The sequence below is a fragment of the Leucopleurus acutus genome, assembly GCF_964270905.1.
Source record: "Leucopleurus acutus genome assembly, chromosome: 19".
NCBI classification, from domain to species: domain Eukaryota; kingdom Metazoa; phylum Chordata; class Mammalia; order Artiodactyla; family Delphinidae; genus Leucopleurus; species Leucopleurus acutus.
Genome location: NC_139161.1, coordinates 14272781 through 14294004, shown reverse-complemented (window position 1 = coordinate 14294004; position 21224 = coordinate 14272781). Strand labels below are relative to the sequence as shown.

At 42.2% G+C, this 21224-nt stretch overlaps 1 protein-coding gene across 1 annotated transcript in view; it reads right to left on the bottom strand.

Annotated features, from left to right (window-relative positions):
- TEX2 (testis expressed 2) overlaps window positions 1-21224 on the bottom strand; it is a 107242-nt gene that overhangs the window by 50153 nt on the left and 35865 nt on the right. The window contains exon 2 of the mRNA XM_082860713.1: window positions 8378-10040. Coding sequence (XP_082716839.1) covers window positions 8378-10015 — 1638 coding nt within the window. The 5' untranslated portion in view covers window positions 10016-10040. The remainder of the gene's footprint in view (window positions 1-8377; window positions 10041-21224) is intronic.

Below are 21224 nucleotides of genomic sequence, written 5' to 3'. Positions count from 1 at the left end.
CCCGCCGCTGGGGGACAATGACCGCAGTCAGCTGGGCTGCAGCTGTCTGGCCCACAGACTGGTCCTGTGATCCCAGTTGTAAAAGGTCAGGGGTTTCTCTTCAATTCTCCGCTGGATTTAGAAGCCATGTCTGGCTGAAAGAACAAACCACAATCTATAAAGGGACTCGTTTAATACTTGGAAAGATTAAAAGCTACAATTAACCTTTTGCAAAATAATAAAGTCTGGAAGAACTATTATTGTGCTCACTTTCAGTTACAGTGCCAATCAGGAGGTCAAGGCCAATGCTCTCTTCGTCAGCTTGATGCTGAGGTGACCAGAGAAATGCGCCATCCCTCTGGCCTGAGGACGCAATGGGGATTTCTCTATCTTCAGTGCATGGGGTGCCTGGGCTGACACCCTCCTGTCACGTGGTTGTGCTGGCCTCAAGGCCCCTGCCACTCAGATCCCCTGCATCATTCCTTCATCTACTCTATCAGGGAAGGAGCAACTCCTAAACATAAGAACAGAGCCAGGACCCAAGGTCCCTTGCCGCTGAAAAACATCTCCGAAAAATCACACAAACGTGTGATTATTTTTCTTTTGTCTCCCAAACTAAAACATAAGCAGGGCTTTCTCTTTGCCAGGCTCAAACCATTTTTGATGTGTTAATGGTTTAGAACCGGAGTCATCAGTCAAAACATGATATCACAGATCATGGACTTAGAGAATACGGCAGGAACAGTCTACTAAACTTTACAGAACTTTAGATGCTAATTTGACTTTACCCATGAAAGACAGACCTACAGACAGAACTCACACTATGAATGATAGCCTCAAGCAAATAGTCAACATTCAAAATAAATGCTGATTGAAGACAGTATCTTAAAAAAAAAAGTCCATTAAAGGAGGGAAGCGCCAGCATCAATACTATCCACATCCTCCAACTGCCTGCTTCAAGGTCACCTTCACGGTAGTGTCACCAGACACACTGGAGTCAGGCCTTAAGCCACAGTCTCTGCCTGGGAAAATGGCCTTTATCCTAGTTTTTCCTATCCTTTAGGGCAGCACCTTGTAAATTCAGGTATGTGACTTGGCAGACAGTGGTGGAGGTAGGAGATAACAAGCATGTAAATTAGACAGAAAAACAACATCATATCAGATGAACCAATAAAATAAGCAAGGTCTGAGTTATGTGAATACATGATAAATATTAAATTACATTAACAAGTGTTGAAATTATAAAATAGATCAGCAAGCAAATAAATTAGTAGATCAGCTTTAGATCACATATCCTGTCAGTTAAATTTCTTTGAGTATATACTCAGAATGTAGACATTTATTTATAAATTATATACATGTTCTAATATAATACAGCTTTTATAAAAATTAAAAAATAGAAATAAAGAGCAAAAAATGAAATAATTAGCCTTTTCACTAACTTTTAGTTATGGCTTTCTGACAGCTTTGTACTATCTTCAGCTGACACCTCAAGGCTCAATATATATACTTAGGGTGAGGCTCACTGTTAATGATAATGGATGTAAATCCATATTTCAAGCAGTCTTCTTGATAACTTCCAAGGATTTTGACCAAAGGTCAACATATGGTCATCTGTATGTTAAATATTCGCAAGACTTTTTTATGTTCTTATAGATAAAAAGAGTAAAAATATATACAAAAAGAAACTTTAATATTTTCTTCTTGGATCGTGCCTTCAGCAATCCATCTTGGAGACCACTGAAAGGAGAAACAGAATGAATCAGAGAGTTCACAAGAGCCGCTGGGGCATCAACATGACAACATGCTCATGCCCCGGGGCCATCTTGCTTACAATCTCCTTGTCTTTGGGGGGATGGCAAACGAAAGGCTAATTATTGCACAATAAGAACAAACTTCGACGGATTTTGTATCTTCTTTACACATTACATATAAAATTTAGAAGTGAAAAGGTATATAGCATTGATATTTTTTCATGATTAATACTTTACTTTTCAAAAAAAACATGATTTGAGAAATCTCAGACCCACAATGCTCACAGCCTCTCTCTTCACTCCATAGATGACACCTGGAACAAAACCAGAAAGGATGGTCCTCCAATAGCTAGCTGGAATTCAGGATGCATTTTCCCAAGGAAATGATGCTACAAACTGCAGTTACCTATAGGTGGACCAGAATTACGGTTCAGCCATGCCATAAGTTAATAGGTTAAGACGAAAACTGGCAAAATGTTGATAATTGTTGAAGCTGAGTATTGGATACATGGGGATTCATTATACTCTTCTCTCTACTTTTGTGTATACTTGAAATCCCCTACAATAAAACATTAAAAAATAAAAGATGAAAAAAATCATGCTGGGGCCACCTGACATCCTTACCATTGCTCCTGTGTAATTCTGGAAGCATTTTCCCCACAGTTGCTTCTCCAACCAACTCAAAACATGGGGTACCTGCTTGCAAGTGAGAGTGTCTGCAGTGAAACACCTCACCCGACAAACTCCCCTAAGCAACAAGGGGCACTGGGAAATAGCCATGATTATAAATGCCAAACACAGAAACTTAAGTGACCCATTAGAAGGGCAGGATATTTTCAGTTAAGTACAACATGGAAAGAAATACTTTTTTTTTAATTTCTTGTACTCATTGTATTAAGGATTATAAAACACCAAAAAAGAGCAACCTTTTTTGGCTGTATGCAGTGAGTCTCTTTTGGCTGTATGTAATGAGGCTGTTTTTGCCTTAAAGTTTGCTCACTCTAATTTCTGAAAAGAAAGAATTGCATGAAATTGAGATTAAACTTACAAGTTAGAATTTATTCTCAAAATTGATAATGTTCTCCCTAAAAAGTATTCTTTTATATGTCAAAACCACAGCCTGTATTTAGGGAATGCGATTATTATAAAAACCTATCCCTCTTATTAAGTATCTAAACATGACATGACCTAAGGAAAGAAGGTTCTCCAAAATTCATTTGTTAGTTTTGCAATGGTGTAAATGTAATATTAGTCAACCTTCTAGGCCATATCTTTCAAAAAGAGACACATCATCACTCCTGAAACCAACACCCTACTGCTGTGTTCTGCAGGTGGTTTATAAGTCTGAGATAAAGAATTTACTCATGAATGTAATTCACAACTACATGTCATACACTCAAACATAAACCCAAGAACCTTTTGAAATCTTCAGGAAGCTTCTCATTATAGACATGTGGAAACTTAGTGTGCAAGAACGGCAGTGAATTAAATACAATCGTGCCTCAGCATCCAAGACCCCGCAGATACCAAAACCCACAGATGCTCAAGTCCCTCATATAAAATGGTGTAGTATTTGCATAAAAACTATGCACAGCCCGCCCCCATATACTTTATTATTTTTTAAATATTTATTTATTTAGGCTGCGCCAGGCCTTAGTTGCAGCACGTGGGATCTTCGTTGCAGCATGCGGGCTCTTACTTTCAGCATGCGTGCGGGATCTAGTTCCCCAACTAGGGAGCAAACCCGGGCCCCCTGCATTGACAGCATGCAGTCTACCCACTGGACCAGCGAAGTGCCCCCACCCCATATACTTTAAATCATCTCTAGATTACTTATAACACCTAAGACAGGGTAAATGCTATGTAAATGGTTGTAAATACAATGTAAACGCTATGCAAATAGTTGCCAGCATGCAGCAAATTCAAGTTTTGCTTTTTGAAACTTTCTGGAATTTTTTTCCAAATATTTTTGATCCGCAGTTGGTTGAGTATGGGGACAGGGAACCTGAGGATATGGAGACTGACTGTATACTCCTGGTCATGTGACAAGTACATTCTTGGAAAAGAAAGAGCATCCAACTTGCTTAAGAACACTCAGCAAGGCAAACACCCCAAGCGCAATATGCTGACTCTAAATGCCTCATTCTCCCACATTCTTTCCCAGGGCTCCTGGTTCAGGGTATCTAGCTAGTCACCCAAAGTAAAACCCCCGGAAGGTTACCACCTAGGGGTGTTGCTCACCATGCCGCCCCTGGACTCAGTGGCACAAACAAGGCCCCGCCAGGAGCTAACTTACCCAGGCCCCCATGCTGTAAGTCCCATTAGCTTCTCCTAACATTTTGGTCTTCCCCCGGCTTTCATGCATTCACATGTCACTTTATTATGAATGCAGGTGGCAACATCTTTCTCCTAATTGCTGCTTCGTATTAGCTATGAATTCCCATCATTAAGAAGAAGCAGGCTTTGGAGAAGGTTCTGAGAGTTATTCTGTGGACTTTGTGACAGCTCTTTGGCCTCACAGAGGCTTCGACAGCTTCTATTCCAGACAGTAGAGCTGCTGATTGGTGGGGTTACTGGGGAGGTGGTAGGGTACCATGAGGCCTAACCAACCCCACAGCAGTCTTTGAGAAGAGTTACTACTTGGCTGCAAAGTAGTCTTTTTGGCTCACCAGCCCACACACTCATCACTGCTGCAGTGTCATTTGTAAACACAAATGTCTGCAGTATGGATGGAATAATAAAATCACCTGGATAAAGTACAGAAAAGCTTTACTTTTCTCCCCCCATTTCCTTGTCATGTGAAGGCACATAAACAAAACAAACAAAACTGCAACGCTCCTTGAATTGTTTATGAAGCCAATAAAGGAACCAGACTCTCAGTCCAGGCTGCAAGGACTGCCTGGGCCCACCGATGAGAACTTATATGGTTCAGAGGTTTAAAAATCACATGGTCTCCTAAAACAGTCCCGAGCACCAAGCTCCCCGCCTGACTGGTTCATGGGCTTCCAGATGTAGTCTACTTAGGGCAGGAAGTATGCAGGATCAAGGGGCTAGGCCTCTGTACTAGAGAATTTTATCACAGAGTGAGGTTTTATAGCCTCCTATATCAGTGAATGTTTAAAAATTTTTTCCATACCTGCCCTCAAGAATTGCATCATATCCTTTATAAAAAACCAACTAAATAGCATCAGATGCACAGAAAATAACTCAAACCAGCTGACGAATCCCTGGAATCAAGCCATATTCAAAAAGTGACTCTTTCAACTCCCCCCAGAAACAGGTTCACAGAACCGTTTTATAAAGAAACCAAGGCCTGGGACTTCCCTGGTGGTGCAGTGGTTAAGAATCCGCCTGCCAATGCAGGAGACATAGGTTCGAGCCCTGGTCTGGGAAGATCCCACATGCCGTGGAGCAACAAAGCCTGTGCGCCACAACTACTGAACCTGTGCTCTAGAGCCCGTGAGCCACAACTACTGAGCCCGCATGCCACAACTACTGAAGTCTATGCGCCTAGACCCCATGCTCCACAACAAGAGAAGCCACTGCAATGAGAAGCCTGCGTATCACAATGAAGAGCAGCCCCCCGCTTGCCATGACTAGAGAAAAGCCCACGTGCAGCAACGAAGACCCAATGCAGCCAAAGATAAATAAATTTATTAAAAAAAGAAACAAAAAACCACATTTATCCCAGGCATCAAGGGCAAAACACCTTCCTTAAAAAAAAAAGAAAGAAAGAAAGAAAGAAAGGAAAGAATCAGTCCTGCATGGCTCCCCTACTCACTAGCTACGTGACCTTGGGCAAGTAACTTCCCTCTCTGTGCCTTCATGTCCTCATGAGCACACAACTTAACTGAAAAGGGTTGTGATGAGGATTAAATGAGATAATATACCCAACACCCAGCCCTCTGTTCGTGCTCAGCATCATAGTGCTGCCTTTACTGTTTCAATGATCAAATCAAAACAACCACACTGTGCTATAACTTTGTCATCCTCTGTGTAGGTAGTAAGTTCCTGGTTAATCAGTAGACTACTTAGTAAATTGGACTCAGCATTAAAGATTGACTGGATTAAAAGTAAAATCTTCCCAAGACAATTATGAGCTCAAACCAGTTTAAACTGAATACTGCAGTCAGTCATTAGGCACTGGAGTTAATGTAAGTACCATTTTTCTTTGCTAAAGTTAGCGCTAACTTCCTTAGAGGGCGTGTAATTCAGGTAGTCACGGCACCACCCTATCAAAAAAGTTTAGCAACCATGCATAATGAGTCACTTTTGCTCCACTTCTTATATTAATGCTAAGCTTAAGTGTGTGCCATAGCCTCAAGATTCAGCACCAGCTTCTCTTAAAAAAGAAACAGTCTCATAATATATTGCCATGTGAAAGGGAAAAAAAAAAAAAAGACTGAACTGCAAAACACAGGCATACCTCATTTTATTGTGTTTCCCTTTACTAAGCTTCATTTATGTTGTATTTCTTGCAAATTGAAGGTTTGTGGCAACCCGGAATTGTCAGGTGATGGTTAACATTTTTTAGCAATAACTTTTTTAAAAAATTTATTTTATTGAAGTATAGTTTATTTACAATATTGTGTAGCAATGAAGTAGTTTTAAATTAAGATATATACACTGTTTTTTTTTAGACAGAATGCTATTGCACACTTAACAGAGGACAGTATAGTGTAAACATAACTTTTATATGCACTGGGAAACCAAAAATTCGTGTGACTCCCTTACTGCAATATTTTGCTTTATTGTGGTGCTCTGGAACCAAACCTGCAATATCTTTGAGATACGCCTGTATATGATCCCATTAAGTCAAAACAAAAAGAGTGCATGAGTGTGAATGTGTGTGATATATGTACTCATATATGCAGAAATGTAGGAAAAAACAAGGATATATACCAAATATATATGTACATATATGTATATATTATATATGAACTATAATTCCTTCCCACTAGTGTGATAAAGAATATCTTTTTCCTTTGGGTTTTCTGTGGTTTTTTAAACATTGATAGTGCATTTTTGTTTAAATAAGGAAAAAAGGTTATGAAATTAAAAAACAAAACAAGACAAACAGTATTTCGGACCCTGAGAGTTCTTCCCCTTGTTTTGTTGTGGGGTTTTTGTTTTCGTTTTTGTGTTGTAATAAATAGAGATCATGGTGCCATTTTTTGAGCACTCATTTAAACAGAGAGGAGGACAAACCTATTAACAGAGAAACCAAACAAGCTTTGAATTATAAAAAAATTATCAAAATAACAAGTGTTGGCAAGGATGTGTAGAAACTGGAATCCTTGTACACTATTGGTGGGAATGTAAAATGGTACAGCCACTGTGGAAAATAGTATGGCAGTTCCTCAAAATATCAAAATTAGAATTACCATATGATCCACCAATTTCACTTCTGGGTACATACCCCAAAGAATTGAAAGCAGGGTCTTGAAGACCTGTTTATACACCCACGTTCATAGCAGCATCACTCACAATAGCAAAAATGTGGAAACAACCCAGTGTCCACCAACAGATGAATGGATAAGCAAAATGTAGTAAGTATAGACATACAATGGAATATTATTCAGCCTTTAAAAAGGAACAAAATTCTGCAATATGCTACAACAGGTAAGAACCTTGTGGACATTATTCCAAGTGAAACAAGCCAGTCACAAAAAGACAAATACTGTGTGATTCCGCTAATATGAGATACTTAGAGTATTCAAAATAAAAAAAAAAAAGAAAGTAAAACGGTGGTTACCAGGAGCTAGGCAGAGCGGAAAATAGGGAGTTATTGTTTAATGGGTTTAGAGTTTCAGTTTTACAAGCTGGATGGTAGTAATGGCTGTACAACAATGTGAATGAATATTAAATATAATACCGCTGAACTGTACACTTAAAAATGGTTAAGATGGTAAATTCTGTTAGGCGTATTTTACCAAAATTAAAAAATATATATACAAAGAAGTGTGTATGTGCCTATGACTTATGACCTATACAAGCTACAGCTGTACTTCTATATGGTGTATACTGTGAAACACACAACAACCAGAAACTTTTTAAATATGCAGAAGTAAACACAACTGGAAGTTCTAGTAGTTTCTTTCTGCACCCTAGTGGTTTGCCTCGGCCGCCCCTCAGGAGGCCCAAATCCTGAGATCTGACGTGCACAGGAAGGTAATGCCTCCTTCTCGAGCCCAGGCCCCACTGTGCGCAGAGCAAAGACTAGTGCCAGCAGTGGCCCACCCCTGACGTTAGTCTGCCTCCTCTTCCTCCGTCCCTTCTCTTGCATTCCAAGAGTACTTAACCCTGCTCCGAGGTCTCAAGAATATTTAATCCTAACAGACTCAGCTACAACGAATCCTGAGCAAGGAGCAAATCCCTGGCAAATTTAGCGAGACCGGAATGGAAACCGGATGGAAATGCTACTCCCCAGAGCCATGGAGAGCCTTGAGAAGCCACGTGGTGAACTGGCAAAACCTGAACTAGAAGGAGGTTTACCAAACAAGTCTCTTGGGTGCCTGGAGAATGAACAGATCCCAAAGTCTTAAAAACACTGCTTGGGCAAAAACCTGTGACAATGAACTAAAAGAATAAGGTCAGATCTAAAATGAGGCTGGATGCCAGCCAGCTACTGCGGAGAGGCTTACCTTCAGTATCTCAGGTTCTTTGACATCCAGAGACCTTGGGTTCCAGTGTTGTAGATTTTTATGTAATCTGTGATATTTATGAGCACTTGGTGGTGTAAAAAACCAAATCATGCAAACTGCAGTCATGAATCCAAGGCCAATGCCCAGAAAGAGTCCACTCACGTACTGGGGGAGGGGGAGGATGAGGTACGCATAGACACACATGACAAAGAAGCCCAGAGTCTTCACGGGCAATTCGGGGTGCTGCATGGCCGAGTCCACCTCGTGGTCACTGTCCAGAGCCGTGCCATCGTCCGCCAGCACCTCTGGCTTGAGAGGGACTTCTGAGAGTCTCTCACCTTTACTCTCTCCCTCCGTTTCCAAATCAAAGTCCTCAGTGTACAGTTCGCAAAACTCTTCATCCTCTTTGCTCACCAAGGCAGACAGAGAGCACCTCTCAAGAACCAGAGAGCCGGTCTTCAGGCCTACCTCCTTCAGACTGCTCCCCTGAGAACTCTTCGGTTCTGCCTCTCTCGCAGGGTCCTCGGAGGACTGGGGGTGGTCACTCCTGGGGACGCCAGGGTCGCTCCCCAAGCCCTCCCCCTCGGAGTCACACTCCTCCTCCTTGATGCTGTAGTTGTTATTGCTTTCCAAGTGACCGTTCAGGCTGGACAGATTGGAGAGCTCTGAAGCACTTGAAGACAAGGCTTTGGGCCTATGGCTGCCACTTTCTTCCCCTATAATTTTACTAAAAAGCTGAAAAGGGTCATATATGACTTCGGAAAGGCGTCGCTTAGTGTCTTCGATTTTCGCCTCCATTTCGGGCACTTTAAAAAAGGAGCGTGTATCGGAAGGCGACGTCAGAGGGGAAGAGGGTGCAGTTTTGGAATCTCCACCTGTGTTTCGTGGCTGCGTGAACTGCTTGAACAGGTGTAAATTCAGCTTGGAGTCGGATGGCTTGTACGACACGTTATCTGACTCTTGCCTGGAGGTGTCGGTGGACAGAGACTTGACTAACGTCTTCATCAAGTGCCGGTGCCGTGGCGGGTGGGGGGATTCTTTTGGCTCCACCTCGGTCGACAGGGACTTCACGAGGCTCATGAAGGGCTTTGCGCTGGAAAGGGTGGAGGACGAGGCACTGGAAGGGAGGATGGGAGACCTGGAAGGCGAGGACAGCGGGGAGGAAGAACTGGTTTTCTGCTCAGAAAGGGACGACACGCTGGGAGAGCTAGCTAAGGGCCCCGACGAAGACAAGCCCGGGGACAGAGCCAATGGCACCGTGCTTAATACTTGTGCTGCTGCAGGAGGGGGCTCCAGCAGCTTTGCAGTGTTCTCGGAGACGGGCAAGATGGCAGGGGACACGGACAGTCCGTCTGCCAGGATGAGCTGGGCGTCAGGGCCAGCGGGGTCATGGCCACCCTGGGGTTCAAGATAGAGGTCTTCCTTGGCTTCGAGCCCCGTTACAATGCTTTGGTCGTCCAGCCCCTCCTCCAGGTACTCCCTGAACTCCTCCTCCTCTTCCTCCTCCTCCTCCCCGGATGCCGAGAAGTGGATGGCGATAGTGTCTCGGGACACGGACCTCTGCACGTGCACTCTGGGGGCTGACGGTTTTGGCATGTCAATGGTTTTTTCGGCATGGCGACCATTCAGACTTGTCATCGCCGGCTTCACAAGGGCTCAGGCTCTGTGAAAACAGCGAGAAAACCAGAAGTCAGAAAGCGGTTTCTCCACAGGACACGCTGTCGTGTGTGGACAGGAATGCAGGTGAAGCTCACTTCTAAATGGTGATTATGGTTTTACTTGGCAGATGGCCACTGTTTTTACTTGAGCAGGTTTAATGGTTTAATTTTCATCAGATAAATTCCAGTTAGGCATTCTCTTTTATGAGCAAACTACAAACAAGTGTTATAAACCCCGTACAATCTGTTTTCCTTCACAATATCTAACTCATCGTTTCCTCCCTCTTAACTGGCTCATTTCTATCAGTAATTCTATATTGCAAGGCTTGAAAGACCTGCACAACAGTTGCTACCAGTATTACTCCAGAAGTCCAACAGGCTAAAATGCAGCATCCTGGCGATTTTGAGGATCTTGGAATAAAAATTTCACCAGTGGTTTTCCAGCTATAAAAAGCTAATCCTGGAGGGTTACTGCTTTCATTGCAATTTTCACAGCAATCCTAACAATTCTTTTGCGTCTCCCACCACTGCTCATATATCTTGCCACTGCATATAAGGAGCAAAGTATCCAAGGGTGGTAAGGGAAATCTGTAAACTAACTGCTGTGATCTGTGAGCTTCTTTATTCCCCAAATGGTAGGTACCCTAAGGCCAGAGTATATAGGCAGCCATGAAGACATGGCCATTTTCTGAGGCTTCAAGATAAAGCAAACTTGTATTTTAAACTGAATCCAAGAATCAAAGGGCAGGAAAATGAAGTCTCAATGCTGCAACCCACCACCAACTGAGAACTCTGCTAAGAGCTAGGGCAAGAGACATGGAGGCTATGCTTTCTGCCCTTCAGGAGCTTAGTTGCTGGAGCGAAAACAGACACCTGAAAAGCTGGGCAGAAAAACAAAAGAAGCCAAGCGCACCCTGTGACACCCAGTGCATTACATCTTCCCCTATTCACTTACGGCCCATTTATTGGGAACAAGGCATCATGACAGGTCCTACAAGAGAGAAATGAACACAATCTGGAAAGAAACCCTGTCAAAGGAGCTAAAACACACTTGAGGAGTGACCTTCAGGCCTTCTGAGGAGGGTGAGAGCAGCGTGGATGGTAGGACACCCGCTCGCTCTTTTAAACTGAGGGGTAGGTTGTGGCTAAATGGGTGTGATTAGAAAGAAGGGACAAAGGCATGAAGATGAGCACAGGCATGGTGTGTCCTGACACATGGGTCTATTCTCCATGTCCAGGATGGAGGGTGGGCATTGGGGAGCCGGGGGAGACCACCAGTACGAGAGAGGCAGCATGTGAGAGAGGAAAGAGCAGCCTTGGGGCCAGGAAATAGGGCTTCTGATACTTGCTCCTTTTCCAGCTGATTCTGTGGGACCTTGAACAAGCCAAGACCTCTACGGGTCTCAGAATCTTCATCTGTTAAATGAGGCACCGAGAGTCCTTCCCAAATCTAAAACCCTACGTTTACGTTTACAGGTGATAGCACACAACCCAATCTGATATACTCACACAAGTAATCTGCCATAGACAATCAACATTATGTTACTTGCTTGTTTCTTTTTTCTTTTCTTTTTAAAAATACTTATTTATTTATTTATTTGGCTGCGCCAGGTCTTAGTTGCGGCACGCAGGATCTTCGTAGCAGCATGCGGGATCTTTAGTTGCAGCATGTGGGATCTAGTTCCCTGACCAGGGCTCGAACCCGGGCCCCCTGCATTGGGAGTGCAGAGTCTTAGCCACTGGACCACCAGCGAAGTCCCTTGCTTGTTTCTTTAATTTGAAAAACTCCTATAGTTAAGTCTTCCACCAAATACTCATGTTCAAAATGCTAGCAACTGATACTACCAACAAGAGAAAAGGTAAACCTGTGTGTGTGTTGAGGGGATTGGGGGGGATGGAACCTGGGGCAGGTGGGCAAGAAAAACTATTTACTAGAAACAGGAAATAACCCCGCGATGACAAGAATTACAGTTCAAGGGCCCAGTCACAACAAGGACACATCTGAAACAACACATTTCAGTATCAATACTTGAGAGAAATTACTTTCATAAAAATTTTTCAACAGAGCTTTGCCCAAGCTCATTCATGACCCTCAGGCTCTCCTATCCCCATTGGATCCAAGAAAAGGGAGTGATCTCTATCAATCAGACAAAGCAATTTAAATCCAGGAGCTGGCAGCAAGCTAGAAAGACACAGCCTCGGGTCCAGGACAATCCTTCCCTGTTATCTCAAAGCCAACAGGTTTGTTGGCTTAGTGAGAAGAAAAATACCAAGCGCAACACACATTTTTCATTTAACTGTCACCTACTTTTATAAGGGTAATTTTAAAAGAAAATTACAGAGGTAATTTTAAAAGTTTGGTACTTGATAATTCTCAATAGGCTGAAAAATCAGCTTTATTTAAATTGCTTTAATAACATAAAGGATGATCTGAAAGGCTCTGCTGCTCTGAGGCTGCTTCACTGGTAGTAAAAGTGACTGTAGGCACAGGTGCACATACAGAGAGCATGACTGGGGGGCTGAACAGTGTGAGTCGTCCTCTGAGGAGCAAGATAAGAGTGCAGAGGCTCTTTTATAGTTGAGGGTGGGATGGCCTGGGAGTCCACAGGCAAAGTCAGGCCCAGTCCAGGGCCACAGGGCCAAACAGCAGTGTGTCCAGGAGCCTGTGGTCTCAGCACCTGCCCAGGAAGGGCCATCAGGGGCCGATCTGCCCAAACCTCCAACACATAGTCGGGCCCCCTTGGCTTGCCGGTTAAAGGGACCTCTGCTGATCTCTGACTAGACTGTCTTAAGGTCTTGTTGGGCTGCACCCTGCAGGCCTACAGCCCTGTGCTTGCCCCGCGCTTCAAGACAGAAGAAAGACCCTGGAGGCAGCTACGGAGACATCAACGGTTTAACAGATGGGGAAGCTTATATATCTGAAGCAAGGTTCTGAAGCAACACCCCACCTGGGTGGTGGACGGTGGGCAGGACATGGCAGCAGCCTTCACTCACAGGGGGAACAGGAGACAGCCAGTTATAGGGGGAACTTACGTCAGGTTTGCTCATTGGTTACCAGGGAAACTAGCAGTGGGGCGTGCCCCTCACCGCCCTTTTCATAAGAACAATCACTAACTGGGGCCTGGGGCAAGCATGCAGGAAGGTCAGTCATGTGAGCAGAGTGTGGGTGAAGCAGGCGCAGGTCGGGCTGGGGACGTAGAGAGCAAGAGAACAGCCATCTTGAGTGGCCTGACCACAGAGGTCTGTGTCAGCCAACGGGGCCTCCTGAGCTGGGCCCCATAGAGAGCTAGGTGCCAGGCAGCCAGCCAGAGTAGGCAGTCTGGCTCACCATGGCTAATGTCTTTCTCCAGGGCTCAGGCAGTGGCTTCAGAGGTTTAGAGTAACCTCCCTCAAATCCATGCTGACCGAAGTCTAGCTCCACCTCACTAGTTTTGTACTAAAACATGCCACGTGAGGCTAGAGCAGCACTACTACTTTTTAAATATAAGAAAATCTTAGGGCCCTGTTTGCTGATCTGCAAATGAGGGGATAAACAAAGACTACTTCTAGGACTCAAACTGCTGGATAACTGTGTGTCCTGGAACTCGAGTCCCTGGTTTGGGTTCTAGACAAACCATCAAGTGGCCACTCCTTCCTCCTCCTGGGGAGTCCTCCAAGCCTCCTCCTCTCCATCCTTCAATGGCTGGCGGCTGGGGCCAGTAAAACCGACCCTCCCAAAGTCACAGCACTGCAGGACAGCCAAGATCAAGAGGAAAAGTACCTGACTGTCGTCCAGCAACTTTACGTGGTTGGTCCAAGGACACAGCACTGAATGAGGAGGGGACGGGGAGATAGTTAGACATGGGCTTTTTTTTTTTTTTTTGCGGTACGCAGGCCTCTCACTGTTGTGGCCTCTCCCGTTGCGGGGCACAGGCTCCGGACACGCAGGCTCAGCAGCCATGGCTCATGGGCCCAGCCACTCCGCAGCATGTGGGACCTTCCCGGACCGGGGCACGAACCCGCGTCCCCTGCATCGGCAGGCGGACTCTCAACCACTGCACCACCAGGGAAGCCCTAGACACAGGCTTTTGACACTCATGTCCTGATGCCTTTGCCACCACAGCAATCTACCTCCTCAAGCATGTCATGGACACTCATTATGATTGCTTGTCCTGGCCTTGGTACCTGTCTTCCATGCTCTGGCATGAACAGCTCTACCAGGAACTAAAAGATGAGTTCTCAACAGCTAGCATGTGATTAATAGGATTGGGAAATAAGAATTCGTTATCCATCTGTCAAGCTAGCATCATAAAAAAGTAGCCACCTGCCCTCTGCTATCTCAATTCAATTATAACCAGGCTCAAAAAAAAAAAAAGGGACAACCTTATCTCAAGCCCTCAGGAATTGAAATGCCAAAAACGGTCATTTCTCACCCAGCAGGTCTCCTTCTTCCAAAGCCACCAGCACAAGACCGTGGGTTTTAACACTGATTTTGAGTCTTGTGAGGGGAGGGCCTATAGCTCACATTGTCATATAGGATGATTTTCTGCCAGAGATATGTTTAAACAAAAGTCTGATTTGGTCATGAGCAAAGTGGTGCTAAAGATTAACCTCGTCCAGCCCCAGAATGGATGGGGGTGGCAGAGGCAACATTGACAAACTGAAGCCAGAGGTCTGGTGCCTGGGAAAACAGGCTCCATCATCAGGTCCACCACTCTACTGAAAACAACTAACAATGAAATCCATATTTTTTTAAAAATCTGAAAAGCACTGAAGCTTCAACAACTGAGTAAGGAACCACCAGGCCAAAAGGAATTAAGAACCCCAGAAGGATGAGCCCTACAGAAGCCGCTCTTGCCCTCAAAACATTGGATGATTCTGGCAAATTGGAACCTTCATTTTATCGATCTCCTGAGCAGAAATCAAAGTTCAGGGCTGGCTGAGGTGGAGCGGTAACTGGAGACTATTCCACAATGAGCTGGAATGCCAAAGGGCTACATCTGTCTACCTGGTAGTAGATGAACCAGAAGCAAAACAGCCCTCACTTAGATCTGAGAGCTTCGAGGACATTAAGCTAAGTGAAGTAAGCCAGTTACAAAAAAAAATGAATACTGTATGATTCCACTTATGTGAGCTAGCTAAAGTAGTCAAATTCAAATAAACAGAAAGTAGGATGGCAGTTACCAGGGGCTGGGGGTAGTAGGAAATAGGGAGTTGTTTTTTAATGGAGATAGAGTTAGAGTTTTGTATGATGAAAAAGGTCTGTAGATCTGTTGCAGAACAATGTGAATATACTTAACACTACTGAGTTGCACACTTAAAAATAGATTGGTAAATTTTATGTTATGTATACTTTACCTTAATTAAAAATAAAAAAAAATTTCACCATTCAAAACTTTAGAATGAAATAACATAATTTTTTTTTTTTTTTTTTTTGCTGTACGTGGGCCTCTCACTGTTGTGGCCTCTCCCGTTTCAGAGCACAGGCTCCGGACGCGCAGGCTCAGCAGCCACGGCTCACGGGCCTAGCTGCTCTGCAGCATATGGGATCTTTCCAGACCGGGGCACGAACCTATGTCCCCTGCATCGGCAGGCGGACTCTCAACCACTGCACCACCAGGGAAACCCAAAATAATGTAATATTTTGAACTACTTATCATGCTGACTAAAACAATTCTATTCAAAAAGCTCATACTGTTCTTAAGTGTTTATAGCACCATGTGGTTATGTTCTAAGACAATACTGTAAATGCAAATGTATTCATTTACACTCCCATACTTTTGGGGGGTGGGGGGAAGCTATTTAGAGCCAAACGCTCTACAAACCTTAGCCTTAGTCAGGTATGTTTCAAGGAAGCAGCATATCTCAAACAGTTCTGGAGATGGGTCTTGATGAAAGTCTTCACTATAACTCTCCATTAAAGTTACTATGCCTTGTAAAGATGTTCACAGCTCTCATTAAGATTGAGAAAGCCTCTAATAAGGAAGAAGAAACCAAAAAATAGCTAGAAACAAATGACAATGAAAACACAACAACCCAAAACCTATGGGACACAGCAAAAGCAGCTCTAAGGGGGAAGTTTATAGCAATTCAATCTCACCTCAAGAAACGAAAAATCTCAAATAAACAATCTAACCTTACACCTAAAGCAACCAGAGAAAGAAGAACAAATAAAACCCAAAGTCAGTAGAAGGGGAAAAAAATCATAAAGATCAGGGGAGAAATAAATGAAATAGAAACGAAGAAAACAGTAGCAAAGATCGATAAAATTAAAAGTTGGTTCTTTGAGAAGATAAACAAAATTGATAAACCTTTAGCCAGACTCATCAAGAAAAAAAGGGAGAAATGAAAAAGGAGAAATCACAACTGACACCACAGAAATATAAAGGATTATAAGAGACTACTACAAATAACAATATGCCAATAAATTGGACAACCACGAAGAAATGGACAAATTCTTGGAAAGGTACAATTTTCCAAGACTCAACCAGGAAGAATTAGAAAATATAAACAGACCTATCACAAGTAATGAAATTGAAACTGTAATTAAAAATTTTCCAGCAAACAGAAGTCCAAGACCAGATGGCTTCACAGGTGAATTCTATCAAACATTTAGAGAAGAGCTAACACCTATCCTTCTCAGACTATTCCAAAAAAATTGCAGAGGGAGGAACATTCCCAGATTCGTTCTATGAGGCCACCATCACTCTGATACCAAAACCAGACAAAGATATCACAAAAAAAGAAAATTACAGACCAACATCACTGATGAACATAGATGCAAAAATCCTCAACAAAATACTAGCAAACAGAATCCAACAACACATTAAAAAGATCATACATGATGAACAAGTGGGATTTATCCCAGGAATGCAAGGATTCTTCAATATACACAAATCAATCAACATAATACACCATATTAACAAATTAAGGAATGAAAACCATATGATCATCTCAGTAGATGCAGAAAAAGCTTTTGACAAAACTCAACACCCATTTATTATAAAAAACTCCCCAGTAAATGGGCACGGAGTGAACCTACCTCAACATAATAAAGGCCATATATGACAAACCCACACCAAACATCACTCTCAATGGTGAACAACTGAAAGTACTTCCACTAAGATCAGGAACAAGACACAGATGTCCACTCTCACCACTATTGTTCAACATAGTTTTGGAAGTCCTAGCCATGGCAATCAGAGAAGAAAAAGAAATAAAAGGAATACAAATTGGAAAAACTGTCACTGTTTGCAGAAAAACCTAAAGATGCCACCAGAAAACTACTAGAACTAATCAATGAATTTGGTAAGGTTGCAGGATACAAAATTAATGCACAGAAATCTCTGGCATTCCTATACACTAACAATGAAAATCAGAAAGAGAAATTAAGGAAACAATCAGATTTACTGTCACAACAAAAAGAATAAAATATCGAGGAATAACCCTACCTAAGGAGGCAAAAGGCTTGTACTCAGAAAACTATAAAACACCGATGAAAGAAATCAAAGATGACATAAACAGATGGAGAAATATACCATGTTCTTGGATTGGAAGAATCAATATTGTGAAAATGACTATACTACCCGAAGCAATCTACAGATTCAATGCAATCTCTATCAAACTACCAATGGTGTTCTTCACAGAATTAGAACAAAAAATTTTACAATTTGTATGGAAACACAAAAGACCCCGAATAGCCAAAGAAATCTTGAGAAAGAAAAATGGAGCTGGAGGAATCAGGCTCCCCGACTTCAAACTATACTACAAAGCTACAGTAATCAAGACAGTATGGTACTGGCACAATAACAGAAATATAGATCAATGGTACAGGACAGAAAGCCCAGAGATAAACCCACGCACATATGGTCATCTAATTTATGACAAAGGAGGCAAGGATATACAATGGAGAAAGACAGCCTCTTCAATAAGTTGCCTGCTGGGAAAACTGGACAGCTACATGTAAAAGAATGAAATTAGAACACTATCTAACACCATACGCAAAAATAAACTCCAAATGGATTAAAGACCTAAATGTAAGACTGGACACTATAAAACTCTTAGAGGAAAACATAGGAAAAACACTCTTTGACATAAACCACAGCAAGATCTTTTTTGACCCACCTCTTCAGAGTAATGAAAATAAAAACAAACAACTGGGACCTAATTAAACTTAAAAGCTTTTGCACAGCAAAGGAAACCATAAAGACGAAAAGACAACCCTCAGAATGGGAGAAAATATTTGTAAATGAAGCAACAAAGGATTAATCTCCAAAATATATGAACAGCTCATGGAGCTCAACATCAAAAAAACAAACAAACCAATTAAAAAACAGGCAGAAGACCTAAACAGACATTTCACCAACAAAGACATACAGATGGCCAAGAGGCACATGAAAAGATGCTCAACATCACTATTAGAGAAATACCAATCACCTCACACCAGTCAGAATGGCCATCATCAATAATAATAAATGCTGGAGAGGGTGTGGAGAAAAGGGAACCCTCTTGCACTGTTGGTGGGAATGTAAACTGATACAGCCACTATGGAGAACAGTACGGAGGTTCCTTAAAGAACTAAAAATAGAGCTACCATACAACCCAGCAGTCCCACTACTGGGCATATATCCTGAGAAAACCATAATTCAAAAAGAGTCATGTAACACAATGTTCATTGCAGCACTATTTATAACAGCCAGGACGTGGACTAAGTATCCATCGACAGATGAATGGATAAAGAAGATGTGGCACATATATACAATGGAATATTACTCAGCCATAAAAGGAAATAAAACTGAGTTATTTGTAGTGAAGTGGATGGACCTAGAGTCTGTCATACAGAGTGAAGTAAGTCAGAAAGAGAAAAACAACTATTGTATATTAATGCATATGTGTGTAATCTAGAAAAATGGTAGAGAAGAACCTATTTGCAGGGCAGGAATAGAGACACAGACGTAGAGAACGGACATGTGGACACAGGAGGGGAAGGTGGGACGAACTGGGAGATTAGGTTTGAGATAAATACCCTCCATGTGTAAAATAGATAGCTAGTGGGAACTTGCTGTATAGCACAGGGAGCTCAGCTCGGTGCTCTGTGATGACCTAGATGGGTGGGATGGGGGGGGTCCAAGAGGGAGGGGATATATGTATGCATATAGCTGATTCACTTCATTGTACAGCAGAAACTAACACAACATTGTAAAGCAATTATACTCCAATTAAAAAAAAAATTTTAAGAAAATAAATAAATAAACAAAACTCAATCACAGAATATTCCAATAGAAAGGGAAGCTCAGACATCGCCTAGTCCTAAGTGAATAAATCAAATAATTTGAAAGCGGAAAAAAAAAAAGAGAGAAAGCCTCTAATAAGGGTTTCTCTCCCCAGCATTGATGCAGGATTCTATTCTATCCAGTCTAAAAATAAGGAACAAATCAATGGCTCCCATCTAATCTGAACTCATAAAAAACAAAAGGCCTCAACAGGAAGCCAGTAGCCAGCTTCCCTCCCTATCATGAACTCCAGGAACCTATCAACCTCAGTGGAGTCAGGGTTAGAATACCAAACATTCATGAAATTTATTTTATTTCTAGTCACTCAAAAAGGTTATCATCATTAATTAGTCCATGAAAAACCAATCAACAATAAATCAGACTGTACAATGAGAAATGAAGAGCTATCCATACTCGTGCTTCTCTTCATAATCGAATGAATATTTTGCCTTTTACTAAAGATTCATGTAGGGAGGGAAAAAAAAATTAAGAGCTATTTCAAGACTCAATGTTGGCATTTATTAGCTCAGATATAATAACCTCTCTGAATCTGATAGGTTTGTTTTTTGTGAGTTTTTTGGACTAATTTTCTAATAATAACTGCCCTTCCTACCTCTAGCTGTATTTGAAATAATTCAATCTCAGGGTCCTACAGAGACATAAAAAGAGAAAAGAGTTCCTTTCAGGCCACTCATTTATCAGCAACTCCTCCTCTTGGTCCTTCTACATTAGAACAAATAGTAATGTGGCCCTTATCATTATTATTATCAACATTATTATTATTAATTTCTAACTCATATACTAGATTAGAGGAAGTGCTGAAAGGAAGGAAAAAGAGGAGGGAAGCAAGCAGCTTCGACTGAAAATTAAACATGTCTCCAGATGTAGAAAGCACGGTAATACTGCATCTTAAGAGGCAAGCCTGGTTTGGAAGGAACATGTCTCATTTCTCAAGAGCACCCCTACTCCTTCAAAATCACTGTGAAAATTCTTCATCTTTGTAAAATTTGGCCCGTTAGATATTTGCTGTCTCTGAACAAGCTTGCACTTGGACATCTGATGTATGGGCACCATCTGCTAGCATGGGCTGTGTCGGTCAATAGTCTTAATTCAAAAACATCTCTTGGCAGCGGAAAAGAGTCAAGCTGCATTGTATTGCAGAGGATGTCTTAACATCTCTTATCTGTGCAGTTTTTAATAGCATTTGGTTTCATGAAAAGTAGAGAAGGGCCTCAAGGCTCATTTTTTTCCACCTTGATGTTGCAGAGGAAACGGTGAATCTGGTCAGAAACAACCATAGTAGGAAGTTCTGATTTAGCCTAAAAATCTCAAGTACATCTTAATAGCCATCCCTTGATTCATTTAAAGTCAATGAAGCATATGAGAATTGCCAGCAGCCATTCTAATCTGTTAATACTCCACCTCACAAATAAAAATCAATATTGACATTGTAGATAATGAGCTAGTGCTAGGCTTAGTTTCATTTAAAAAGAGAAAAGAAAAAGAAAGTACTCTACTACCAGCACAGGCAAGCCTCCCAAGGCACTTAGACCTTGACTGGTAGAAACTCAGAACTCCTTTCCCATTAGTTATTAGGTTCCCAGACCCCCATTCAGAGTCTCTTCCAGCCCAGCAAAACAACACAAGGTTTATACTACTAGTACACAAGAGCTTCACCCTCTGCTGCCACTGCATGGACTTTTACCTGCCATGAGGAAGGCCTACCTGGGAAGAGGGCCACATCCCTGAAGGAAAAAGGTGTTCAAAAGCATCAATATGATTAGAATTTTTGCTTTATAGATTGCTATAATAATCGATGGTTCCAGTAATGAAATCCAAATACAGTTCACAGTAACTCATTCAAAATCAGGTCATAACTTCAGCACAACCACACGAGGCCTATGGAGGTTTATAAAAGATAACGCTGATGCCATCCAC